This window comes from Populus alba, chromosome 2, assembly GCF_005239225.2.
Source record: "Populus alba chromosome 2, ASM523922v2, whole genome shotgun sequence".
In the NCBI taxonomy this organism is placed as follows: domain Eukaryota; kingdom Viridiplantae; phylum Streptophyta; class Magnoliopsida; order Malpighiales; family Salicaceae; genus Populus; species Populus alba.
In genome coordinates this window covers 10,792,019-10,818,144 of record NC_133285.1, presented here as the reverse complement: position 1 = coordinate 10,818,144, position 26,126 = coordinate 10,792,019, and the positions used below count along the sequence as shown (strand labels likewise).

The 26,126-nt window shown below is 32.4% G+C and overlaps 3 protein-coding genes across 5 annotated transcripts; 2 read left to right on the top strand and 1 right to left on the bottom strand.

The window, feature by feature from the left end:
- The first annotated feature begins 473 nt into the window (after nucleotides 1-473).
- LOC118044470 (uncharacterized protein C24B11.05) lies at nucleotides 474-2,898 on the top strand. 2 transcript variants are annotated; one of them, XM_035052757.1, is made up of 8 exons: nucleotides 474-492; nucleotides 1,120-1,185; nucleotides 1,306-1,371; nucleotides 1,456-1,553; nucleotides 1,660-1,785; nucleotides 1,870-2,199; nucleotides 2,319-2,384; nucleotides 2,476-2,898. In XM_035052757.1, exons 2-8 carry the CDS (start codon nucleotides 1,134-1,136, stop codon nucleotides 2,626-2,628), a joined length of 891 nt encoding a protein of 296 aa, XP_034908648.1. In that variant the 5' UTR covers nucleotides 474-492; nucleotides 1,120-1,133; the 3' UTR covers nucleotides 2,629-2,898. The 2 variants fall into 2 exon arrangements, with proteins under 2 accessions (XP_034908648.1, XP_034908647.1); XM_035052756.2 differs by lacking the exon at nucleotides 474-492 and adding an exon at nucleotides 797-885.
- LOC118044471 (uncharacterized) lies at nucleotides 2,866-8,226 on the bottom strand. Its single transcript, XM_035052758.2, has 7 exons — nucleotides 8,021-8,226; nucleotides 5,544-5,762; nucleotides 4,740-4,881; nucleotides 4,553-4,641; nucleotides 4,406-4,460; nucleotides 4,146-4,231; nucleotides 2,866-3,299 (listed from the first exon to the last, which is right to left on the bottom strand). Exons 1-7 carry the CDS (start codon nucleotides 8,072-8,074, stop codon nucleotides 3,144-3,146), a joined length of 801 nt encoding a protein of 266 aa, XP_034908649.1. The 5' UTR covers nucleotides 8,075-8,226; the 3' UTR covers nucleotides 2,866-3,143.
- Nucleotides 8,227-14,268: 6,042 nt separating this feature from the next.
- Nucleotides 14,269-18,163, top strand: LOC118044469 (uncharacterized). 2 transcript variants are annotated; one of them, XM_073407409.1, is made up of 4 exons: nucleotides 14,269-14,910; nucleotides 15,881-15,949; nucleotides 16,180-16,347; nucleotides 17,708-18,163. In XM_073407409.1, the coding sequence occupies exons 1-4, from the start codon at nucleotides 14,395-14,397 to the stop codon at nucleotides 17,903-17,905; spliced, it is 951 nt and encodes a 316-aa protein (XP_073263510.1). In that variant the 5' UTR covers nucleotides 14,269-14,394; the 3' UTR covers nucleotides 17,906-18,163. The 2 variants fall into 2 exon arrangements, with proteins under 2 accessions (XP_073263510.1, XP_034908646.1); XM_035052755.2 differs by lacking the exon at nucleotides 15,881-15,949 and having other exon boundaries at nucleotides 14,273-14,910.
- The last annotated feature ends 7,963 nt before the right edge of the window (nucleotides 18,164-26,126 follow it).

The window sequence follows — 26,126 nt, the reverse complement described above, 5'->3', positions numbered from 1 at the left end:
TGATAACTGGCCTTATTAAAAATACTGGTTGTTAACTTATCATACACGTTTTAGGACATTAGACTCAGATATAAGCTTGTATAACCAAAATCAAAACTGTGAAGATGATAATACCTAAAACATATAATATATAACTGGTTGGTCGGGCTGTTACACACCTTCTTAATAAGTAGCCAAGATATGTAATTAAAAAGTTATTTAATATTTAGAAAAAGTGTTTCATCTGAAAAACCCATGATTTATTTATAAAATCCGTGCAACTGCTCGGAGTTATGGACGGGATTTTGCTTTTAAATTCGGAACCAAGCCCCGTAATCTAAATTAATGTGCGAAGTAGGTGAAGGGGGCACCTGGCAAGTCTCAAAAAGCACTCGCAAAATCCAAGACAATGACAGTTAACAGAAAGATGGAAGATGATCCATGATCCATGACTGTTAACTAATTCAGAATTGTTCAAAGGAAAAATCAAATATGCTTACCACCTCAGACTTTGTAAGTGCCATCTCCCTCATTCCTCATGTTGGTGGGTCATCCATGCAATTCTATATAAATAGTCCCATTCTCCTGCTGCTGTAATGGGCGTCGGACCTGTTTTATTTTCCATTCCGGTACTATTTGAAGGTGGTTTTTGCTGCTCTGTGATGATTTATTGTCCAATTATTGCCCACTACCAAGTTAGGAGCTACTATTTTATTTCAAATTATTATGTGGCTAATATTGATGCACCAAACTCATTGCTTTCGCCATAATCTATAAAAAAATGCTGAATATGCTATCTCTAAGTCTTCTTGAAGATGGATACGCAAACCAGCCATGTATGTAACTTGCTATAAATTGGAAACTTCTGAGTGTTTGGCCTTTGCTCTTCCAACATGGGATCGTTAGGTCCTTGCTTTCTCTCTCTCTCTCTCTCTCTCTCTCTCTCTCTCTCTCTTCAATTCATTCATGCACTTTGATCTCTTCATCCCCCTTTTGCTAATGTTTCTCTCCTTTTCTTTTTTCTCCCCTCAATCTGTCACAGTGAATTCTTTCTTTCTTTTCTTGTTTTTTTCTTGTCTTTCAAGTGATTTTCTACTTTATCTCTTATTTAAGGTTCTCAAACCGGGGAAAGTCTTGCAGGTAACCTTCTTAAGATGGACGCTGCTGGGAGGGCCAACGGACCAAAATACGAGTGCTTGCTCTTTGGTACGTTAAAGACAGTAATTAGTTAATGAAAAAGCAGGATGTCCAACAGAGAACTCAGGAAATCTTGTCTAAATTTCTTAATGTATTCACGCTTATGATTAATAATGTTATGTTTTCCAGACATGGATGATACGTTGTACCCCTTGAGTTTGGGTCTCAACATGGCTTGCCGAAAGAACATTGAAGGTTAGACCAGAGTAACCACGGAACTTGTGTCGATATATCAATTGAAGTACATAAATAATGCGGTTTGAGTTATTTTCTCTGCAGAGTTCATGTTGCATCAGCTACATATTGAGGAAAGTGAAGTTCCGAGAATGTGCTTGGAATTATACAGGGAGCATGGAACAACAATGGCAGGTCTAAAGGTGAAATTATATCCTTGATTCTTTAATAGTAGAGTCCTCCCTCTACTTCTTCTTCTTCTTCTCAGCTGGGAGTTTAATTAATGAATCTTAACACAATGACAACCAGGCTCTTGGCTATGAGTTTGATAACGATGAGTTTCATGCTTTCGTTCATGGAAGATTGCCTTACGAAACACTGAAGCCTGATCCGGTGCTAAGGAACATTCTACTTTCCGTCCCACAGCGTAAAATAGTAAGTCAAATTTAAGAAACATATTTCAGCAAAGTAGACATGGAGTGTTGGCAAATTTTCTAAGATGTGCCTTAACGTCTTCAGATCTTCACAAATGCTGATAGGGCGCATGCAGCTGAGGTTCTCAAAAGGATGGGATTCGAAGATTGTTTCGAAGGCGTCATTTGCTTTGAAACCCTTAATCCTCCTCTAGAAATTGCAAATAACATGGATGCATTAGATAATGATGCAATGATTGCAGGAGGTGAGCCAGCGCCAAGTGACTTCGATGGTGCTACTGCCACTGGAAACAAAAATAAAATAAAAAATGATTTAGATAATGGTATCAGCTCCGAGTCACGAATCCTCTGTAAACCCTCTCTGGAGGCCATTGAAGCAGCTATTCAGATTGCAAATGTGGACCCAAGGAAGACAGTAATATTTGACTCATAACTTAAACCTGAAAATTATCATTGTTCTGCTTCAAATTTGCAGAGATCATGTGGAGTTGTATCTCATTTCTTTCTTCTCCCATGTTCCTTCATTCTTCTCAGATCTTCTTTGACGACAGTGCTCGAAACATTGCAAGTGGGAAAGCAGCAGGACTTCATACAGTTATTGTAAGCTCTACAAACCACTGCTTTTCTTGTTATCATCAGTAAACACACAGTAGAACACCCTAGTCATGTGTGATTTCAATAATCATGGCAGTTAGGGAGCCCCGTCCTTGTACCAGGTGCAGACCATGCCTTGAGAAGCATCCACAATATCAAAGAAGCAATACCTGAAATTTGGGAGGATGAAGGAGAGGAGATGGAGCAAGTTATCCAGTCCACCACAGTCGAAACAATGATCCTTGCTTAGGTTTTCCTTTCAGTTGCCTCACATTTACGTACACATTAAACCTGGTTTTTGATGGCAAAGTAACCTAATGGCCAAAGGAGGAAAAGGAAATAAAGTACTGATGGTATATTCAGTCTTCGTGTAAAAAATCTCTACCGTTAAAGTAAAAGCTCATTGTATTTGGTATGGCCATGTAGCGTCATACCCTATATAAGATTTCATTTAGCTAATCTGAAACAGTTGGAGTAAGATGGTAACTAGTGAAAAGTGATTGGGATTCTTATTTGAAAAGGCTTTGTTGAGCTGCAAGTTTGATACAAATGATATCTGGCATTTATGTTCACATAACAGTACTATATGTAAAAAATCTCTTCCTACCATGAGCTTACAAAACATAGCTCATATTTCTCTGAGCCGCGGATGAAGTTTCCCAAAACTAATGCGAAATCAAGGGGGTGGTTGCTCGTGAATTTTCTCAATGATTATGAGAAAACATGTCTCTAGGGTTGTTGACATGATCTTCGAGAATACAATAATCAGCTATCTAGCGGTAGCTCCCCAGAATTAACAACTCTGCATGGCTTCCGAGGATTATCTGACCTGGTTGTCTCTACAGATTCAAGCTTGCGCACAACATCCATTCCATCAATGACATGTCCAAAGACGACATGGCGGTTGTCCAGCCATGGAGTCTGCAGCACAAATTAAGAACATTGGTTGCATAGAATTTCAGTGAAAAGAACTCTTTCTATCGATATTTCAGCACTTCAGCTGTTCACTGAACTTAAAGACTAACAAGGCACAGACAGCCATTATCCAATCCATGTTATGTACGAAAATGATAGGGATCCCAGTTAAAAACTAAGATTGGGATGAAGAGGGAGTTGCCCCAATGCAATACGATACACTAGGCAACTATTTTAGAAGAAAATTGTAAGAAATAACCAATCAAGTCAGTTACAATTTACAACAAATTAATCAAACAAACACAATTCGTGAACCTTCTACAATTTTTAATCTGGACCTCCTATCTGATAAGGAAAACTAACGAACTACCAGGGCCTTCTTTTCTTCTTTACATTCTTGTTTCCAATGTTTCATCAATAAACACTCAACTTCAGGTTTTACATTTCCTTTTAATGTCATCTTTCCAGATCAAAATGCAGAGGAGAAAGAGAAAGAAAAGGATATCTCTCTACCTCCATACACAGAATAAGTAGGAACTCATGCTCTCATTCGTATTCCTATGTACATGACCGCTATCAATTCATTATCTCTATCAGCACAAACCAATCGAGACATCATGAAGTAAATATCTTATCAGATTGCTGCTGCCAAATGTTTACCAGTTGATCTAATAATAACAGGGTATAAATATGTCCAAGTTTTCAGAATTCTAATTCTAGAAGAAGACAACGTGAAACATTTTTTTATAAGAAACACAAAAAATTGTGGAAAGTTTCCACTAGATCTATACTTGAAAAAATGAAGTTGGACAGGCAACAACCAAAAGAACAAAACTGCAACAGTTATATTACCTTTACTGTGCAAATGAAAAACTGGCTCCCATTGGTATTGGGACCTGCATTTGCCATGCTCAAAACACCAGGTCCAACATGCTTCACTGCAAATGATGGATTTAGAATTTTAGCACAATATTAGTCAAATCCTCCCAGGACCCCAGCCAAATCACCCACGTTATAGAATAAAAGATAAAAATGGAAAGGGATGTTTATGTGATGCTCTGAGTTATAGAAGTTTACAGTATATATTTATTCAGGCTCATGAAAATACTCACAGGAAAAGCTCTCATCTTCAAAACTAGAACCATATATGCTTTTTCCACCAGTTCCCTGCAGTTATGAAATTAACAGTTTCTTCTTAGTGAAATCAACTTCCTACTTAAGAAGCAGTATGTGTTAGACTGCAGAAACAGAGAGCTCACATCTCCTCTCGTGAAGTCACCACCCTGGATCATGAAATCTTTGATAATACGATGGAAGGAGCATCCTTTGTAACCATACCCTTTATCTCCTGCATACGGTGTTTTAACATCCAAGGCCAAACACATCACTGTATGATGAAGCCTCAAATAACGCCTCCAACAGATAATCTTTGTTTAAAAATCTCACCTGTGCACAAGGCACGGAAGTTCTCAGCAGTTTTTGGAACAACATCTCCAAAAAGGCCCATTACAATTCTACCCAGGGGTTCACCCCCAACTTCAACATCAAAGAAACACTTGGTCGTCACTTTTGCTTGTAGATCAACATCCTGATACAGCAGGGTTATGAGAACAGAGGACCCTAATACACACACGTGGTTCCAAAGATGGAAGGGGCGGCTTATGCATACTTCAGAATGCCCAAGAGAACACCCCCACCCCCCAAAAAATAATAATAATAATAAATAAATAATAACAGTAATGAAAACCTTGACGGAATCACATACTTGTCTGTATGAATTACACAATCATCTGAAAGTATTCTGAGACAACAAAGACATAGAATTAATAGAGCACCACCACAGGCTGAAAACTGAACTGAAAGTGAAGCTAAAGCCATTTAATTTTGGGTTACTTTAGATTGAAATGTACCAACTATAAGAGAAAAAAATGCTAAAACTGGCCCGTATCATTGTTTGCATTCCTTTGCTAATTTTGTGGACGGACCTATTCCGTGACTAGTTTCAACATTTGAGAGCTAGTTCAGGAGTTGATGAATGTTAGCTAGAGATGCAAGGAAAAAGAAAGGCCATCTTCTACACTGGCAATCATATCTCAATTTTCTATGTCACCACTTAACTCAAAATGGATAGAAAAGAAATTCATTGAGATGTGATATCTGACAGTGAAACTTAGCAGTCCATTGTTTTAAGGGCTTTTTAAATACTATCATTGATGAATACCAAAGCAAAGGGATCAAATAAGTAGTTACATTTTCCATTGAGTTGGCGCATGTCATTCTCTGATTCTTAATATAAGGTGCTTTAGGAAGCCGTATGATAGGGAATTTCGATGCATAGTGAGATCTTGATGTCAATGCTCTTCCAAGGCAGTTCAAGGTTGGAGTTTGAGAGTAACCACCCCGGGCATTTCTGATGGTAGATATCCTATGTGGCCTGCTTGTATTCAAAAAATCTTGTTCATAACTACCCTGCCATGAAAACAATGAATGAGAGGAAAGAAAACAATGGTCACATAGTTAGAGTACGAGATAGAATAGGTAAAAAAAGGAAGAAAATACAAAAATGTACTGCTTGCACAGAAGCAATATGATTTTTATTTTTGTACAATTTGTGAGCAAAGTCTTACTGGCAAACAAATCATTGACCAGCATCAAAGTGTGATGGTTGTTGTCACGGGGTAATTTTTCGCCCTCGAATAAACCCGTGTAGCAGCCTAGTGCCTCAATAGACCCAGCCCTCCCTCACCAATCCCACTCGTGTTTGCCTAGTAACTAAGCAAGCGGAATACACAAGTAGAATAAGATAATCAAAGTGCACAACAAGCTTTACAAGAACTCTTTCCCAACCTTTATTAATCTCGTACACAAAGGAAACTATACACAAATCCGTATGTGTGCTATGCACAAAGATTGCATGCTACACCAAGCTATCTCTAACTCGTACTCTACATGTTCTTGCATGCCCCTACATGCTAAGCATGCCCCATGCATGCCTCCCATCAACTAAGAGCTGCAACTAGTATTTATAGACAAACAGTTACAAGGCACAACTCTCATTCCTACTTTTAAAGAAGTAGTGGGACACTATCTCACCCATGTTCACCCATGAACATAGTGGCCCCATTATCTACCAAGTAGGGGGTTGTTTTCCCCCATGATCTCCCATGATCTTAGTGGGTTGAGAGCAACCCCTGGTCAGCCCCCATGATCCCATGATCTTGGATATCCATAACTACCACTAACCCGCATTCTGCATGTCCACCTGGCAACCCCAACTGTCAGTTCTTGCTGCGTTATTTGTTGAGTTTATCGCATGCCTTGGACAGTCCGTCATCCAAGCTTTAGATCATGCCAAGTCGAACCAACGACTTGCACAAGCAGTTGCGCGCTACCGAATTCGCATCTGCCCGCAAGCTACCAATGTCTGCGCTGCCGAATTCCACGACAGCCCCAGTTCTCGTCAGCCTATCCCCCTGACGAGTTTTCCTGCTTGGCCTGGACAGTCCATCGTCCAGCCCATGTTCGTCAACAATTTGTGCTGCCGATTTTCCTTTGACGAACCTACAGTTGCACAAATCTGCGCTGCCGATTTATCCCATTGTTGGCACAGCTGTCAGCACCCTCAAGCACTGTTTTGGACAGCCTGCCGAAGCGTGCACGTCGTGCACATTTAACACTATTTCAGTTGTCCTTAATCACAAAATTTTGCTTTGGCAAAGCAAATGTGATCAACTCATGTCTAGAGTCTAGAGACCTCATTAGTTCTTCATCTCACTCCTTTCAATGAACTTTTAATCACTGATTAATAGTTAGTTGTTAGAATCAAGTTTCTGTTCACTACCCCTTTTCTTTTTCGCTGCTTTCACTGTTGCATAAGCACTAAGCAGTGTACAGAATGATGAAATGACCGATGCGTTGGCCTTATTTGAATGATTAATACTACCTTTCATAAATTCTCAACTTGTAGTTATTCGAAAAATACGTTTTTTAGATTACAAGAATTCTCCAAAATAAACTGAAATATAAAGAACAGCACGTATAAATTTGGCATTTAGACACAGGCAAAAGATTTGAAGGGCCATGCTTCAGTGATTCCTTGTAAAACCACACCAGCAGCTAAGAATTCAACAAATCCAAGGGAAAGTTGTCCCACATGCAATAAACTTTTGTCTTCTAGCCAAGGAAGCATCTTGATAATTGGAAAAAGGAAAAGTCACATCAATAAAATAATCCTTATTCAAGTTATTAATACTCTTCCAGGATCACAATAATATACTATGAAATTAATACAACTGGAATTAAAAAAAAAAAAATACTAGAACAGAACGCAGAAGACGGGATTCGATAGATTGTGAAATGAATGTTAAGGCCAACTGTCAATCCCATTTTAGTCATAAATACAGAATGATCTTCTAACAAAACCCATTTCTCTACACTTCTCGAAGTTGATAAGCAGTAGTCGCCAATCTGTAAATTACTAAGCCCAGAAACAGACATTGCAAAATAAAGAAACAATCAACAACAAACAAGAACTGGGTTCTTAGCAGCCATGCAACCAGCAGCGTCAACAATGACGCAAGGTGTGTCATGTCATTCACAAACTTTATCTACCAGCATTTGCTTCATTATTCTTGTCTGTGCGTATTTTCCTGACTTGTGTCGTTGTTTCAATGTGTTAAACTAGGGAGAGAGTATGTGAACATGCTATGGAGTACTGAAATACTGACCTGAATAACAAGGCGAGGACTGTGTGCCATTTGCATTGACGATGTAGAGGCCATTTCCTTTGGCAGACTAGACTAGCGTCTTCTTCTTTCTTTTCGGCTGTGCTTGTGTTTTGGAGTAGAGGAGGTTTGAAGATAAGATCACCTTAGCCTTTAGCGCGTTGAAGCCTTTAAGGCAAGGTGTCAAGGCAGAGAGGACAAAACATCGACAGACTTGGGGAGGCACTACCTCGTTTTATCCGACGGGTGTCTTAAAAATATCCGCCTCGTTCGTTGCTCTCTCAACTCTCAAGTCTCATCAACTCATTGTTGATTGGGCTGGGTAACTGCAACCGGCCTTAGGCCATCCACGAGGAGACCACTGCCTAATATCTCTAACCCAATGGGCTAGCTTTAGACTGTTCACATGGCCCACTTAGTTCAATATTTACAAAAAAAATAAAAAAATTCTACTTTTGGTCTTTAATATATTTATGAAGATATATCTACTTGTTAAAATTATATATTTTCATTCGAGAGATTGAAAATATTGTTCACGAATCGTAGAGCCGTTTTTTTTACATGAATAGAAATTAAATGATAAAAGAAAAATGATTCTCAAACTTCAAAAATTAAATCTAACATTTGGACTTTAATATCTTTATGAAGATATATCTACTTGTTAAAAATATAAATTTTCAGTCAAGAGATTGAAAATATTGTTCATGAATCATAGCGTTTTTTCCCACTCAAACAACTCTTGTTTTTTTTTTTTTTTTTTAGTTTTAAATCTCAATCTATAATAGCTAATTAATGGTTGATAATAATGGGAATTAATTCATTATTAATTCTTTAATTTTTTAGCATCTAAAATTTATTATAATTTTTTTAATGTAAGTCTCTTGAGTTAAACCCAAAAATCTTTTACCACAATCTCTTATGATTTTTACACTAAAAACATAGCTAACCTTACTTATGTTTTTTTTTATTTTAAAGTTTGATGATAATTACTTTTAAATAGTATCAATCATCTCTTTGTTATTTTCAACTATTAAGATTTCATCAACATATATGGATCATATTACAAAACTATTATTAAAACATTTTAAATATATGCAATGGTCTTCTTTCATCATTGTAAAACCATCCTTAAGGATAGCTTGATAAAACTTGACATTTCATTATCTAGAAACTTGCTTAAGACCATATATAGATCTTCTAAGTTTGTAAACTTTACACTCTTGTCCTTTAATCTCAAATCTTAAAGTTTAATCCATATAGATTTTTTTATTTAGTTCTTCATTGAAAAATACAGTTCTAATATCCATTTGATATAATTCTAGGTCAATATATGCGACAACAACTAAAATGAGGTGAACTAAAGTAATCCTTATAATTGATGAGAATGTATTTTCATAATCAATTCTCTTTTTTTAAGTTTAGCCTTTTTACTACTAGTCGAGTCTTATAACTTTTTATTAACCCATCTGTCTTATATTTAATTTTAAAAATTCATTTACTTCCAATAGATTTTCGACCTGACAGCAAATTAACCAAGTCCCAAATTTTCGTAGTTTTTATTGATTTTTTTTTCCATAGCTTTAATTCATTCTCTTACTTTATAATTGGATAGAGCATAATTGAATGTTTTAGGCTTTTCATCATCTTGTGGAGAAATCATGAACACTTTCCCTTTAATCTTAAATTGACGACAAAGAATTGATTTACAAATGCTTCGACGAGGTTGAGATTGTTTATGATCTTGCTCCATGAGAATAAAAATAAATAAAATGTCATTCCTATTATTTCCAAGATGATTAAGAGCCATTATTTCCAAGTTGATTAAGAGTTTTCTCTAATGCCTTGTTTGTTTCACGGAAACTGAATTCCAGGAATTCAGTTTCCTCATTTTCCAACGTTTGGCAACCATCCGGAGAGTTAGTCAAAGGAAAGTTAATTCCTTAACTTTCCGGTCAACAAGGAAATTACTTTCACCCGCAGGAAAGTGTTTTCCTTTGCTTATCAAAAGGAAAACACTTTCCTTTATTGATAAAACACATCTTCTTCTCTCTCTGTGTCCGAAAATAATTCTCTCTCTGTGTCCGAAAATAATTTATAATTCACTGCTACAGTAGCAGCGAATTATAATTCACTGCTACAGTAGCAGCGAATTATAATTCACTGCTACTGTAGTATTGAATTATAATTCGCTGCTACTGTAGCAGCGAATTAAAATGCAAAGAGTTGGTTTATTTTATTTAAGTAATGGGTTTTTTTATTAAATCAAAGTTTAATTAACTTTTCAATTAAACTTTTGATTTTATTAATTAAAATAATCTAAAATTTAATTAAATCAATTCTCCAATTAAATGATTTAATTAATTAAACTAGTCAACAGTTTAATTAAATTTTTAAACTTCCAATCATGTTGCCCTTAACCAAATTTTAATTCATCTTTCATTTATTTTATTTTATTTTTCATCATCTTTTTTTTTTAAATAATAAAAATAAAAAGATCAAAATTGGGTTATGACAATTATAAGTGATTAAATATTTTATATTAAATATTTTATATATATTAGATAAATTTGAAAAAAAAAAAAATTCATTAATAAATTATTTTCCAGTTCATTTTCCATAACACAACCAAACACTGGAAAGTGTTTTCCAGTTCATTTTCATAACATTACCAAACATCGGAAAATACTTTCCCGGAATTCACTTTCCAGGAATTCATTTTCCCTGGAATTCACTTTCCAAAAGGAAACCACTTTCCTCTAAGTCTTTTATTGAATAGTTTGTTACGTCATAGTCTAGATTTTTTATTTTATATAATTGAAATCTTTATTAACATAACCTGTCGTTGAAAAATTCTTTTATAGAAATAAAATATCACGCAATTCAATCTCTGGCGGACACTACCACAATGATGAAAATGCAGAAGCTCTATTTTTGCTTGGCAGCTGCGAGACGTTCTTATTTGTGGCATTTGGTGTTTGGAATGTAGTACTGTATATTTGAGATTGCTTTTATTTTTAAGTGTTTTTTAAAATTATTTTTTATTTTTAAAAAATCAATTCAATATTTCTAAGTGTTTTTTAATGATGTTAATATTTTTTTTTAAAAAAACTTAATTTAATATTTCTTTAAATAAAAAAATTATTTTTAAAAAACATCTAATAATTCTCAATCAGAACTGTTACCGCAATAACACATTCTTAGTAGATAGTGTTGGTCCGGCGGAGATAACAAAAGAATTAATGGAATGGTAATGTATAGCAGACAGCACGGCGAACCTCGATTTTTCCAACTGCCGTCTTCATAATATCCGTCACCAGCACCCAACGATCACGCTAACAGCTAGCCCCAACTCATCATTGGCTGGATATGCAAATGGCTGACCTGAGCCGCCCTGCCAGTGAGACCGGAGGCTAATTTCTCCGACCCAGCCCTGTGGACTAGCTTCCCTCCATTTCGAGTTTGACTGCGGTTAAATTTTTATATTTTTCAAAATTATGCTCATTTCGTTTTGAATTTAAGAAGGAGAAAATGCGCTCGTCTCACCAAAGGTTTTGTTTGCAATTTACTCTCTTAAAACGAAATCCAGTGAGAGATTCTCATTTAATACATGGTATTTCTTGAAATATGAGTTTTGAGAAAATACTCGATAAAAAGTTAATTAGTTTTATCTATTTAAAAATATATTTCCAATTAATAAACCAATTAAAAATACAGGAAGGTAGCGTTATTATCTTCCTATAAATGATTAATCTCACTTTACATACATGATTAACATTCTAAACATATGATGTTGCTTTCACACGTATTTCCTAATCATGTATTATTTTAATTAGAAAGAATTATATTTACTAACTATATTTTTAATTCTCGTAAATCAAAATATTTTTTTCATATATAAAATAAAAATATCATACATCTTTTTAAAAATAAATTAATATTTAAGTTAAACTATAATATAAATTTTATTTTAAGTACTAATTTAAAAAGTATTTTTTTTTATGATTCCTAGTCATGCCATACAATATTGAGAATCTTATAATAAAATATTAGTTTTTATATAGAAGCATTGATTTATAGAATTATGGTATTTTTACTCGATATAATTTCAATTATATTTCTCTTTAAAAAAAAAAACATTTAGTTCAAACCAATTGGTTCCTCATCTTTCACCAAATTCAATATTTTCTAAAATAATAATTCAAAATCTACATGACTGAAGAAAGCCTTAGGGTGTGTTTGGTATTGCGGTTGCTGTTGTGGTTGTGGTTTTAAAAAAGTAGTTTTATAAAAAGTACTTTTAGTTTAGGTTGGGTTGGAAAAATAGGTGTTTGGTTAAAACTGTGGTTGAAATTGAGGTTGAACAAAAAGTAGTTTAATGTGTTTGGTTAAAAAAATGCTTTTCAAATTGAGATTATAAAATAATTAATATATATATATACACTAATATTAATGATTTTTAATTTAAATATTGTAGATTTAACTACTGTTATTACATCATAAAATAAATAATATTAATATCAAATATTTTTTATTATTTCATTAAACTATATGTAATGTCATTACATACGAAATCTATCAAATAAGACTATATTTTTCATGGTTTCTTAAGCGCGCAACAACAAAAACTGATTTTTTAATTTATGTAGTGTTATTAAATAATAAAAATTGTGATATATTTATTATTGGAATTGCGATCAAATTCCATAAATACTATGTCATCATGCGATATATTTCTAATTTATGTAGTGTTATTAAATAATATTAAATACTAATTTTTCGAGCAAAACACAATTTTTTTAAAAAAATTACAATTTCATTACGTACAAAAGTTATTCGACAACTACAGTTTCCATGATTTTTTGAGCGTGCAATAAAATTAGGTAAAATATTATCATAAATAAAATTGAGATTACAGTACGAATAAATTTAATTCATCTTAAACTAATTTTTTTTTTTTAAAAAAAATATATATTGTTTATGATTAACTGAACTGGTTTTTTGGAGGAAAAAATAAACTTTACTCACTGATTTTTTAAAAATAAATAAATAAATAAACTTTTTTATACTAATTTTAAAAAAAAAGAAAACACTCCACTGTTCACTGAACAGTGGAGCCATGCTCCACTGTTAGAAGAAAACGTCTTCTAACAGGGAGCCATGCTCCACTGTTCATGTGAACAGTCACCATGGCTCCACTGTTTAGAAGAAAATGGATGAACAGTGGAGCCATGCTCCACTGTTCATCCATTTTTTCCATTTCAAGAAGCAGCCGAGAGCTGCTTCTTGAGATCTGTGGTTGCACCACAGTTAATGGTGGGGTCCACCATTGAAAAATTGTGGTGCAAAGGTTACAAACATAAAAAATTGTGGCTGCGGGTCACCGCAGCCACAATACCAAACACCCATTTAGTCACGATTCTTGATCGTGGAGGGTAATAAAATAATTTTTTTATTCTGGAGATTACTTATCTATTCATTTATTAAAAATCTATTACAAATATATTTATATATTAGAAAACCCTAATTACACTTAATAAAAAAAAATTATTTCATTTGCATAGAAAAACTAGAAAACACTAATAATATTGAATATAAAAATGAAACTAAGCTAAAATAAAATTTTTAAATAAAAAAAATAAAAGTAATAAAGTTAATTTTTTTTTTCAAAAAAAATCTATGCATGAGTCAATCTAAATTTGAAAAAAACTCATTTTCAAATTCAAATTATTCAACCTTCTCAATTAAAAATTATCCTCCACGTAAAAACATTCATCACAGTTTCTTAAGCAAAACTCTTTCTAAAAAAAACCAAAGATTTTTTTTATGTGCCAGATGCTCTATCTTAAGCTTCTAATACTTTTGTATATGTTGCTCCATTATATATCTCATTATTATAATTTTTAATAACAATTTACAACAATTAATTATTAAAAATCGTTAAATTTTGAAATCAAGTTATGCAGACAAAACAAGTAATAATATAATTTATTACAATTAAAGTCCTTAAAAACTAATAACATTATAACTATAAAAAAACTAAAATATTTAATTTTTATTCATCCAAATTTGGCTTGTCAAAAAATTACTATAATCTTTTATAAAAAAGTAATAGGAGAATAAAAAACTAATAATAAAAATAGAAAAAAAAATTCTCTTTAAATAGAAAAAATAAAAAGTACTAAAACTAAAAATCAAAATCTCGAAACTGAAAAACGTTATTCATGGTTCAGGCAAGGCCAGCTCAGCTCAGCTGCAGCTTTATGTGGCTCACAAAATCCAAAATTCGACAACTACGGAGGCAGCAGCAGTAGGGTAGCTGCAAGGAAGAATGAAAGAAAAGAAATGTGGGGTTGTTTCCGTCGCGAGTAAGCGAAATAATGCGCGCCTTTGGAATCCCAATATACTCCAACTATTGCTCCTCTTATCCTTGTCTCTTGCTGCTCCCACCCTCTGCTAGCGTTACCAGCACCAACGCCAACACTGAACTCTCTTCTTTCTCTCCTAAATTCTTCGCAAACCTTAGCTCACAATCAAAGCACCGCCTTCTCTCTCACTTCCGACCCATCCCTCATTGTTCCAATTCCGGGTCAACTTTTTTGGACGACGACGATGATGATCACGACAATGATACTGATGATGATGGGTATTATTCGTATGTAGGTGAGGAGGAGGAGGAGGTGTCAGAAGACTGTGTGAGTGAGGATGGTGTTTTTATAGAGATAAAGAAGCTTCAAAAGAATTCGAGGAGGATTCGGTCCAAGATTTCCATAAATGCTAGCCTTGACACTGTGTGGAAGATATTAACTGATTATGAGAAGTTGGCTGATTTCATTCCCAGTCTTGCTGTCAGTAAATTAATTGACAAGAAAGACAATTTCGCTCGTCTTTATCAGGTATAATTCAACTCCCTCTCTTTTTCCTCAACACTGGGCTTACTTTCTTTCTCTCTATACATCAGGATATGTCATACGAGGTCTGCTTGTTCTAAAGCTTTTTAATTCATAATCATTTGAAAAGTTGCTTTTGGAATGAATATGGCAAGCTAAATTAAATGCATTCTTGAAAATGATATTCCCGCTATTTCTTCTAAAAATTTCGGCTTAATGTAGCTTTAAATTGTATCGGGTGACGGGTGGTGTTTTCTTAATGAAAAAATATATATTAATGATTGTTAAAAAAAGGTTACAAGTGATGGAATGGAGTTAAGAGAGAGTTGAGGGAGGAGCAAGAAAAATTACTTTAGGGAGATTAAACTTTGAAGCAGAGGAGATTGCCAGGCGGTTCATGGGAGAGTAGAATAGTAACTGGTCAGAAGAGAGAAGTGGTTTCATTGCTGGCTTGTGGTGCGAGAATTTAGAGAGGTTGTGCTCTAGAACAAGCTTAAGTACGTTTTGAAGGGCTGTTTTTAGTGGAAATGAGGTGCCTTTTTCCATTAAGGAAGTTTTGATGGGGCATTGTTGGTGGATACGAGGTGCTTTCTTCCATTAGGGAAGTTTTGAGTTTGAGAAATAATATATTGATAGGGTGAAGTTTGTCATGGTAGCAAGTTTAGTGAAATTGTGGGGCATCAAAAACACATAGTTGAAGATTAGGCACCCTTTGACAAGTTTAGTAGAAAGGTTTGAGCCTTCTTGTTGACCAATTATGATTAGACTTCACCAAGCCAATTCTCCATTAGACATCAATAGACTAATTCAGGATCTTTCCATAAATAGCTTAATTTTTCATGTGTGTCACTTGTTATGAAAACATCGATAAACAATTGATTGACAAGTAAATATTTGATTAACTAATAACCTTTTCTTCTATTTACGCAGAACCTTGTTATATTTGTGATTTTCTGATCATTGTAAATTGAATCAGAGGTGTGCGCTGTGGCTCTCTTTCGACATGCAACTGCACACAATTGCACAAGAATGTACACATATTCTGGTGAACAACAACAGACACGCACATGATTTGCCTTTCTCTGCATTTGTGTTTTGCTTAAGAGTTCTTTGTACTGAAACCTAAGCTTGCATCTTAGGTTTTTGGAGGATATTGTTCTATGACTTGAATTCAAGACCGCTTGTTAAAATTCTTTCCCCTAAAAACCTCATGATCTCGAGTTTAGCCAAAACATTTTTCTTGACCTTGTTATATCACTATATTCTTCTTGACAGATTGGACAGCAAAACTTGGCATTTGGACTGAAATTTAATGCAAAAGCAATTTTGGATTGTTACGAGAGAGACCTTCAGACGTTTACTTCAGGAAAAAAACGTGATATTGAATTTAAGATGATGGAAGGTGACTTTCAGTGTTTTGAAGGAAAGTGGTCTATTGAACAGGTACAAATTACCTTTTTCTCTGTTGTTTAGCATCTCTATATTTGCAGGCTATAATTTCATATATTTGAGATTTCAAGCTCCTTGGAATATAATATGAAAATCTATCCAAGTTAGTACACTTTTTTCTAGGAGTGCTGACTTCAGATTTGCAGCATTAAGCAAGATATAGGATGTGCTTTTCTTGCTTACCCTGGAAAAGATTACAGTTGACATGGTAGGCACCTGAAAGATTTGCGTTGTTTTTGTGTTCAATAAAATAATGTGAAATGAGGTTAGTAAAGAAGGTATCCCTTTGTAAAGCAGTTTGAAGAACTGAGGTTACAGAACTCCACAAATAGATACTTCCCTGAAATGATTGAACCAAGAATCTAGTAACATGTTGAATCAATTTTTTTACTGGAGCATGTTGAGATGCTATGTACAAAGCATGTTGAGACCGGTGGAAGAGCCAGGGGAGGCTGGTTGATGCCAAGGAGAGTGTCAAGGAAAAGATAGAGGCAAGTAGCGTCGAAGGTATTTCATACCCGGCTAGCTCATTTAGATGAGGAGCAGAAAGGGAAAGATTGACCGAAAGGCTGAATTGAATGTCCCAGTATCTCATCGCCGCAATGAAATGTAAGAAGATTCGAATAAGGAGAATGCCCTCTAAGCTGAAGTAAACACTCTCAACAGCAAGCCGATCGAGTAGGAAGAGTAACAGCTAGGAGTCAGGGCTTAGGAACAGCTGGCACAGAGTTAGCCAATAACCCAATGTATAAAGGTTTGGGTTAATATTTGGAGTCTGATGCATTTATGCAACTCCACTCTGTGGCTCCTCCCTGGTTCCTCTGCAGTTAATGACAACTGGGCATTCCATCCAGTGCTTAAAGTTTTTTGACTGTGACATTGTGTTTTAGATTAAGAGTAGACATTATATACATCTGCAAGACATCTAATTTACATGAAACTCCATTGATAAAACTTGTCTTAAAAATGCTTCATATATCGTACAATCCCATTAGACACTGAACTCAATAGAAAGTGACTTTCTATTCCTTGACTATTGGGAATGAGCAATTGATCCTTCTTTTCCATCCGGCCTATGGAGGCTATATCCTCTGCTAATACTAAGAAAATTGTGTAGTTTGTCATTGCTTTGTCTGTGTTCTTGAATCCTATTCTGTGCACAAGTTTATTCTATCATTGCTTACACATTTTAATTGATTGATTTGCATTGCACATCAGCGAGCCAATAGTTGACCACCATGTACAGTATATGAATAATAAGCTTGTTGTTTTATGACTTTTGGCGAATAAGTCTTTGAGTATAATTTACTGTTTCATTGGAAAGCATATGATTCAAATATGATGGCTCATGCAGTTTACCAAACCCAAAACTGAAGACTCACTTGGTCAAGAATACGAGACAACTCTTTCATATTTGGTGGATGTAAAGCCCAAGACATGGTTGCCAGTTCACCTAATTGAAGGTAGAATCTGCAAGGAGATAAAGTCAAATCTCACATGCATCCGTGAAGAAGCAAAGAAAAGGATTGGTGATGCCCTGCAGGACCAGTAGTCTTATTGACATAACCAGATAATATCGTCTGCGAGAGCTGTATATTTTGTCGATGACATCGTCTGATGAATTGTGTTAGAATTACAAATAATTCAATTTACCTGCATCTCTCCATCATCTGAAACCACGATCATTTGTCTAAAGAGTCATCCCGTTGGTTTGACAAGTAGAAGTTTGATTCGTAGCACCTGTATCTTGCTCACCAAGAAACCAAATTATATTCGTTTCAGTACTGAGAAACACTCGACTCTAGATTCTGCTCTTCATGTGCCAACTGCTGGTATTTTTCAGCTCTGCCCTGCGCATCGTCCTGTGGATATCCCAAGCGCTCAAATTCTTATTCCTTTATCCCTTTTAACGATAAGGAAATTGACGTAACATTAAAGTGAATCCATGGCTTCAACTTTATTAAAAGAGTGTCTCACAGACCGCAATCTAAGGTGAACAAGATGTTAAATGTAAAGTGAAAAGGAAGGATAAAATGTCCCCGTGGTTGGTCCCAAGTGGCGTAAAAACTAACCAGGAAGAAGAGATCAACTTGTGACATGGGTCCACTAGGTTAAACAACATCTGGATGCAAGTGATGTTACAGCCACTTGTTATTGTTCAGGTGCTTTTACACACAGTCTCTCTGACATCCATTTGAATTCCAAATGGGATCAGCACTGACATCTTGAGTTGAGTAGGCAAGAAAGCTGGATCATTAGGAATGGCTTGACTGCAGAATTGTCCTCCTAGTTTCAACTATATTGAAGCACATGACTTGCCAACCCTAAATCAGAGCACCTCTTGAGTTTTTTTCCTTTTTTCTAAAGGGATAAATCGGATAATAGCAGTTTAAAAATATTGGGGTTAAAAAATACAACATTCCAATAATTTCATGGTTTAGAAACATGATACTTGATATATATATATATATCAGCATTTCAGAAGCGCGATAGAAAAATGATGAATGGTTCATGAATCAGCGTCTCATGAGTTCCTTTTCTTTTTCTAAAGCTCCTCCGTGTAGGCCTGGCTAGCTTCATCATTCATGGCTGCTCATGAGTTGTCATAAAACAGAGGCATCGCTCCAGTACTCTATATAGCGACAGGAGCTCGAGGGCGCACAAAACCAGGTAGACTTAGCCTTTCCTGCCATTAGACTTCCACATACCATGTCTAGTCTGAAGAACAACAGAACAGGGAACCAAAAAAAGATAAAAACAAGAATATATGCCCTTAGATCTCATGCGTTTCGATGCAAGTCATTGCCAAAATGGGTTCGCCTTTGCATCGCTTTCAAGGTTGAGCACGGGTGCAGATAATGTTTGTGGGAAATTGTTAAAAAAAACCATTAACGAATTTTAATATCTCTGGAAACGTAAGTTTTTTTCCCCTCAAGAAATTGGAATCTCTTTCTCCCGAGTTGATTTATCCAAGGAATTTCTTTACATGGAGGAATTCTTTAAGACCTCGAAGGATGTCTTGGTGAATTATAACGCAGTAGTTTTCACCTGTGTGGGTTCCAAATTTAATAAATTAAAAGCAGCATTATTTGTTAAGAAATAAAATGAAAAAAACGCAACATCAAACAGCATCATGATTCTTTTGGCAAGTGTAATAATGAGACACTGCTCTTTTTTGTGCTCAAAGCTTCAGACCCATTATCATTTGATAGGATCAGCTGGCATGTGTGATTGGATAGCTTTTTTTTTTTTTTTTTTTTTTTTCTTGGAGGAACCTTTTGGATTGAGCAAACCCATTATGGGTGTAATAAAGGAAAACACGATGGATTTAAACATAATCACAATTAATCATCATCTCTAAGCACGTAATTCTCAAAACCTGTGACCTTTGGTAAGTAATAATCAACCAAACCACCACAAGTGGATTTGGAGAAAAGGAGTTGGCCTGTCTACTGAAATATTCCCCTTCTATCTACTGTGAAGACTTGAATATATATATATATATATATATATATATATATATATATATATATATATATATATATAAAGAAGTCAGGAAATAAAAAAATTTAATGTTCAATGAAGAAGCATTTTTAAAATATGGAGGTAGTGAAATACTGAACAATGTATTTAAAAATAAAAATAAAATTAAAATAATAACATACTAGATCAACCTTTATTAATTATATTTAATCCGTAAAACTCATAATTTAGAATATAAGCATGTTATAACCCCATGAAATCCAAATTGAAACAAATTTAAAAACACAATTCTAATTAATCAAGTATTGAAGGCCTAAAATGAAAAAAAAAAAATTCTATTAAGAAAAAAGATACAAAAAAATGACCCAAGCAAACCTAAATTGGTGGTGTACACTATATCGCCACTCAAACTAAATTGTTTCTAATGTAAAAAAAGAAAAAGAAAAAGAAAAAGAAAAGAATGCTCAAGCAACGCCATTATTTTTAAAGAAAAAAAAATGAAAATTTAAGACTTATATCATTGACTTGAACAAATCTATTAAGCCATGTTAATTTAATAACATGATTAATTTTTTTTGCAAAAAACAAAAAATAAAAGATTTAAGATAATTCAAGTTATTTTTAAAAGTAGTGACAAATCCTATAGAAAACCAAAAAAATTACAAAGCCGAATCTCTAAATAAATAAAATGTTTAAGGATAAAATTAAAAAAAAAACTTGAATTTTTTTTTTTAAAAAAGATGGTAACATAGCAAGACGATATTTCTTTTAAAACAAAAATTGAGCAGTTAATTTTATTTAATGCAAAAATAGATCTTTAAAAATAAGTCAAATTAAATAAAAAATAACATATATAAAAACCTGAGATAACTCAAAATATTTTTAAAATTAACGAAGAATCTTATATAAATCAAGCAAATAAATAAATTATAGAGCCTAATATCTAATTAAATCAAATTTTAAGAGATGAAACTGAAGAAACATAAATTTAAAAAATAAAAAAAGGAGAAGAAGTGAATCCGGCAAATCTCCTAAACTTAGGTTAAGTTCTCAAATTCGCAACCCATTAAATTCTAGACTCGAGGTCAATAAAAAAGTTTAATTTAATATTGAATGATGAAATTGAAAAACAATATATTAATTTAAAAAACTTGTCAAGATTTAAAAAATAGCAATAAAAAGAATGAGGATAAAATATAACATGTAAATATAATGAAGGAGAATGAAATCATAAAAAAAAAAATTTTAAAAATTATCTTAGAAAAAAATAAATAACAATAAAAAAATAGGAACCAAATCTAAAAAAAATTGATGAAAGATAAAATAAATAAAATTTTTTAATTCCATGAATTAATTCAAATTAGCAATTAAAAGACGAGGGACTAAATTCTTAGAAAAAATAAATTCAAGGGCTACTATGAAATGTTGTAAGGCCATACACAAACACCAAGAAAAAGAGGAAAAAAAAGAGAAGAAAGTCAACCACCGCCAAACCATAAATAATTCTATAACATGCACTGCCCAACAAGGTAGTCCCCACCGTGAGAAATTGAAAATACAAAGGAAGCCCATTTTGCTTCATCATAAGCGGTGGTTTGTGCACATGTCATCTAAAAATAATAAGATGACTCACTCGTTGGTGTGTTAAACGAATACGTTAGTAATTTAATTTTTAGTAATTAAATTGTCAAATCACCACCACATGATTACTATAAAAAAAAAAAGTGAAATTATAAATATGCCCCTTAAATCAAGCCAAAGATTTTTTTTTTTTTCAATGGCAACAAAGTAATCACACTATGTATTATAAATAAGAATTTCAAAAAAAACTCTTAGACCCGAGTTATTTTATTTTATTTTTTGCTTTTAATAATAACCAAATAATTTAAGTATGCAAAGCATTATGAAAATACTAAGCTATCTTTGAACATTTTTAGAATGGCAAGTAAGCCATGTGTTCAAGACCAGTTCATTGTTTTTTTTTTTTTTTTTTTTAAATTATAATAGGTACTTTTAAAATAGTGCGCATCAATTGAGGTTGCGATATTGGAAGCGTGTATTCCACGTGATTTAATGGATTTATAGAGGTATTTCCTTGCGTGCTAACCTTAAAATTTAAATAAAAATAAAAATAAAAACCAATATATATACACATACACATTAACTAAAACAACTGGATAAATATTTTTTTATTATTTATATGAACATGGAAGGAGGTACCATCTCTTTTTTATTTTTTTATTTTATTTTTTAATATTAAATTTGTATTGAATTTTTTTATTGGTTTTTTTTTTTAATTTTATTCGTTTAATATTTAGTTTATTTTAAGTTGATTGTCACAATTTGTTTTAGTTTATTTTGTATGAGGTTATCTCATTTTCAAACAACTATCATAATATTTGGTTTGTGCTCAATTTCACAAGTATATATTTTTGTTTTCATAAAATTAAGTAAAAAATAGTTTTTTAAAAATAAAGTTATTAAACTTCAATGGAGTTTATAATTTGGATCATGGATTTGATATGTTAAGCCGTAAATCCCGGATTAATCCAATATGTTGTCATTTCAATATTTTTAAAAAAATATGTTATTTAATTTTTTTTAGTCAAGTCATGTTTTTTTATCTGGCATTTATATACTTTTAAATTTTTTGAATTAACTAAATCATGTCTAAATAATTTTATATAATTGAATTTTAAATTCAAGTTAAATAATAAAATAAATTAATAGGTTTTTTTTTATTCGACTTGCTTGCACAGCGTCACCTAATGCACTGATAATTACTTAAAAAAAGAACGAATTAGAGTCGTTATATGATGCAGTTTTGGACCTTTTTGCGAGAGATGCCCACTCCAACCACTTTATATGTGTATATAACAAATGTCATTATTATTTATTAATGGATTTAATCATTATTCAATTCTCGTGTGCAAAAATCTTAAAAACAAACTGGAGAAAGAAAAACAAACCTCGAGGGTTGTGACACGTGTATGTAAGAAAAGGACTAATTAGTTAGCGTTGAAAGTAGAACAACGGAGCCTCGAAGGTAAACCTCTGTTTTCAATCTGATAGTTTAGTGGATTTGGTCGAGTCAACAATATGGGGTGGGTGGCTGGGTGTCGTGGAACATGGAGTGGAGTTGGCATCCTGCGCATGTTACCATTAGGGCAATATAACCACACTCATATGTTTTGTTTTTATGTGCAAACATATCTTGTAAGGATCACTGTTTGTGTTTTTTTCTTTCTTTCTTTGCTCTTGTTTCTTGATTAAAAACATCTGTGGTCTGTATCCTGTTCCCTCCGTTCTAGAATAATTGGCCGACTTGTGTTTCGAAGTCGAAAACGTTTTTAATATTTTTCTTCTTTTCGTTCAATAACTTAGTTTTATATATTTTCTTCTCGTTCAATAAGTTAGTGTTTGTGTGTGTGTGTGTGTGTGTGTGTGATACTAACTTAGAATCATAGATGATCTTGAGAGATTCAAGTTCATAAGATTATCTAAAAAAGAGTAGGTGTGTAGCGTTGTATTGTGTAAATAGATTAAAAAATGATGGAATATTTTTTTGTATTTATTGGTGCTTCAAAATTATTTATGTATGTTGTTTATTTGCTTACGATGATGAGAAGATTATAATAACCTCTTTAAATAAGCGAAACATATAAATATAAATAAACACGAATGAAAAAAGAGATAAGATTTAGTCTAATTATAAATCATAACTGATTTTTGAAATATTCAAATCAATAAGGATTATCTAAAAGGAGTAGTTGAATAGCACATATATTTGTATTGTATAAATCCTTTATTTACAAAATTAATAAAAAATAAAAAAATTTCTTGTATTTATTATGTGTTTTTAGATTATTTACTTGTATTGTTTTTTTATGTAGGACAGGAAAATTATGGGAAACTTTTTGGGTGAATGAAAAATATAATTATAAATAAATACGAGTGGAAAAAAAAAAGATATAGCTTAGTCCTGTCAGACCAGATTGTTGTATAGAGCTAAATTTTAAGGTGAAAATTTAACCTATGTGACAAGTGTTAAAGACAGTTAATTTTTTTAGAATTTGCGAGGGTATAGGCAGGAATGTGTGTTTCAATTTGATCTATTGTTTGCCACCAAGCATAGCTAGTTTAAAAACATATTTACTGATAAGAAAAAGAGATGTATAAAAAAAATTAAGAGAATTAGTTCAATTTATTTTTATATTTTAAGCTTAGTCTTCAAAGTCCAATCGATCTCAACTTATTCTTATACTGCATGTCATTCTTCAGTCTATCATGTTGATGGATATTTTTATCAAAACTTGCAGAAGAATTATTTATGTGAAAAACTTAAAATTAACATGGTTTATTAACAAATTAAATAAAATTAATGAATTGTAAAATGTTTTAAAGTTATTTTTATATAATTCATATTATATTTGAGTTTTCTCGCACAATGAAAGTTTAACAAAAATATTTGATAGAATGATATATGGTTGGAAAATAACAAGTGACAACGATTAGACTTGTACAAACAAATTGGATTAAATCCAAAGCATAAAGATAAATTAAAAATCTATTCAGATAAATTGAACAAAATTCATAATATAAGTACAAATTTAGATAATTTCTCAAAAATAATTATTCTATCAAATCAAAATTTATCCAACTAGGTTAATCAAACATGACATGTTATAATGATTATGATTATGACACTATCACATTTCAAACAAGAAATGAGGGTATTAGTCACTTATATAGTACTAGGGTCTTATTTATTTTTAATAGACGTTTTTTTAAAAACAAAACTCATTGTAAGACTAAACTCATGTCAACTAAGATAATATATCTTAGAAGATATTTCGTTTATGAATGTAAATACACATCAATTTTTGTAAACCATCAATACACTTTAAAATACTCGTAGGAAGGTCTTTTACCTTTATACAAATAATATAATGAATCTAACTTTTTATGGGGGTATTATTTCAAGAATATAATTAACAATTAAAATTATATATTCATTTATGAAGGTGCTCTTGAATTTGGTCATGACATTCATCATTTGTTTTAGTAGTTTGGTGGGTAATAAAATTTTGAAAGCATAATTCACTAATGTTTCATATTTTCCACTTAATCACTTCTTATTATCTTTTTTTTTTATTAAGTTGATTTTTAACTTTATTTTTGTAATGTTTAAACATTTCAAATGATTTTTTTTTTAAGCAATTAGATATAAAAAAAAATTCTTTGTGTATTCATTTGTAAAGTAACATTATAATTTTTTCTCACCTCTAGTTTATATAAATTTTAAATCACTAATATCTGAATAAATTAAACCTAAAAGTTCACTATTTTTTTTTAATTATATGAAAATATTTTTTTTGTAAATTTTGATTTTAACAAGCTTTACACTTATGATTTTTTTTAAATCACTAATATCTGAATAAATTAAAGCTAGAGGTTCACTATTTTTTTTAATTATTTGAAAATATTTTTTTGTAAATTTTGATTTTAACAAGCTTTACATTTATGATTTTTTTTTTTAAAAAAAAAATCATACCTGGTAACAATTCAAGATTGATTAACATTTGTATACTATTATAATCCACATGTCCTAACCTACCATGCCATATATTACAAGACTTAAACAAGTAAGAAAAAAATATATTGTTATTGTTGTTGTTTTCTCATCCTTGGTTGAAATAGTTATTATATTTATTATGAAGAGTTCATCAATAAGATACCCTATTTTGACTAACATTCTGTTTTTAGAGAGTATAAATTTGTCAATTTATAAATTTTTCTTAAAATTATTTTTGCTCAATAATGAGTAGACATTAAGTTTTTCCTAATAATAGTAACATGGAGCACATTGTTAAAGTGATAAACTTTTAGAAGTCATTTCCAGTATAACCTTCATAATAACTTGGAAGTTGAAGAATTCTCCATTTACATGTATTCTCCATCCATTTATGTTTAAGTGACAAATATCTTTGGCGAATACATGTTTTGTTGCAAGGTGTGTAGAATATATCTCTTTTAACCTTTAGTTATATTGATTCTTATAACCAAAACTGATGCATAATTAATTATGCTAGTTATCATAATTAATTCATGTTGTTTTGCCTTAATTACCAACCATGAAAAGAACAAAAACCGGATAATTTTTTGCTTTTAAACTAGACTTTTTTCTTTGAAAATAAAAAAGAGGAAAAAGAATGTTCATACTTCTTATTCATGGGTTGAATATATAAATGAGCTAATAAAAAGTAATTCTTATGAACTAAAAAATTATT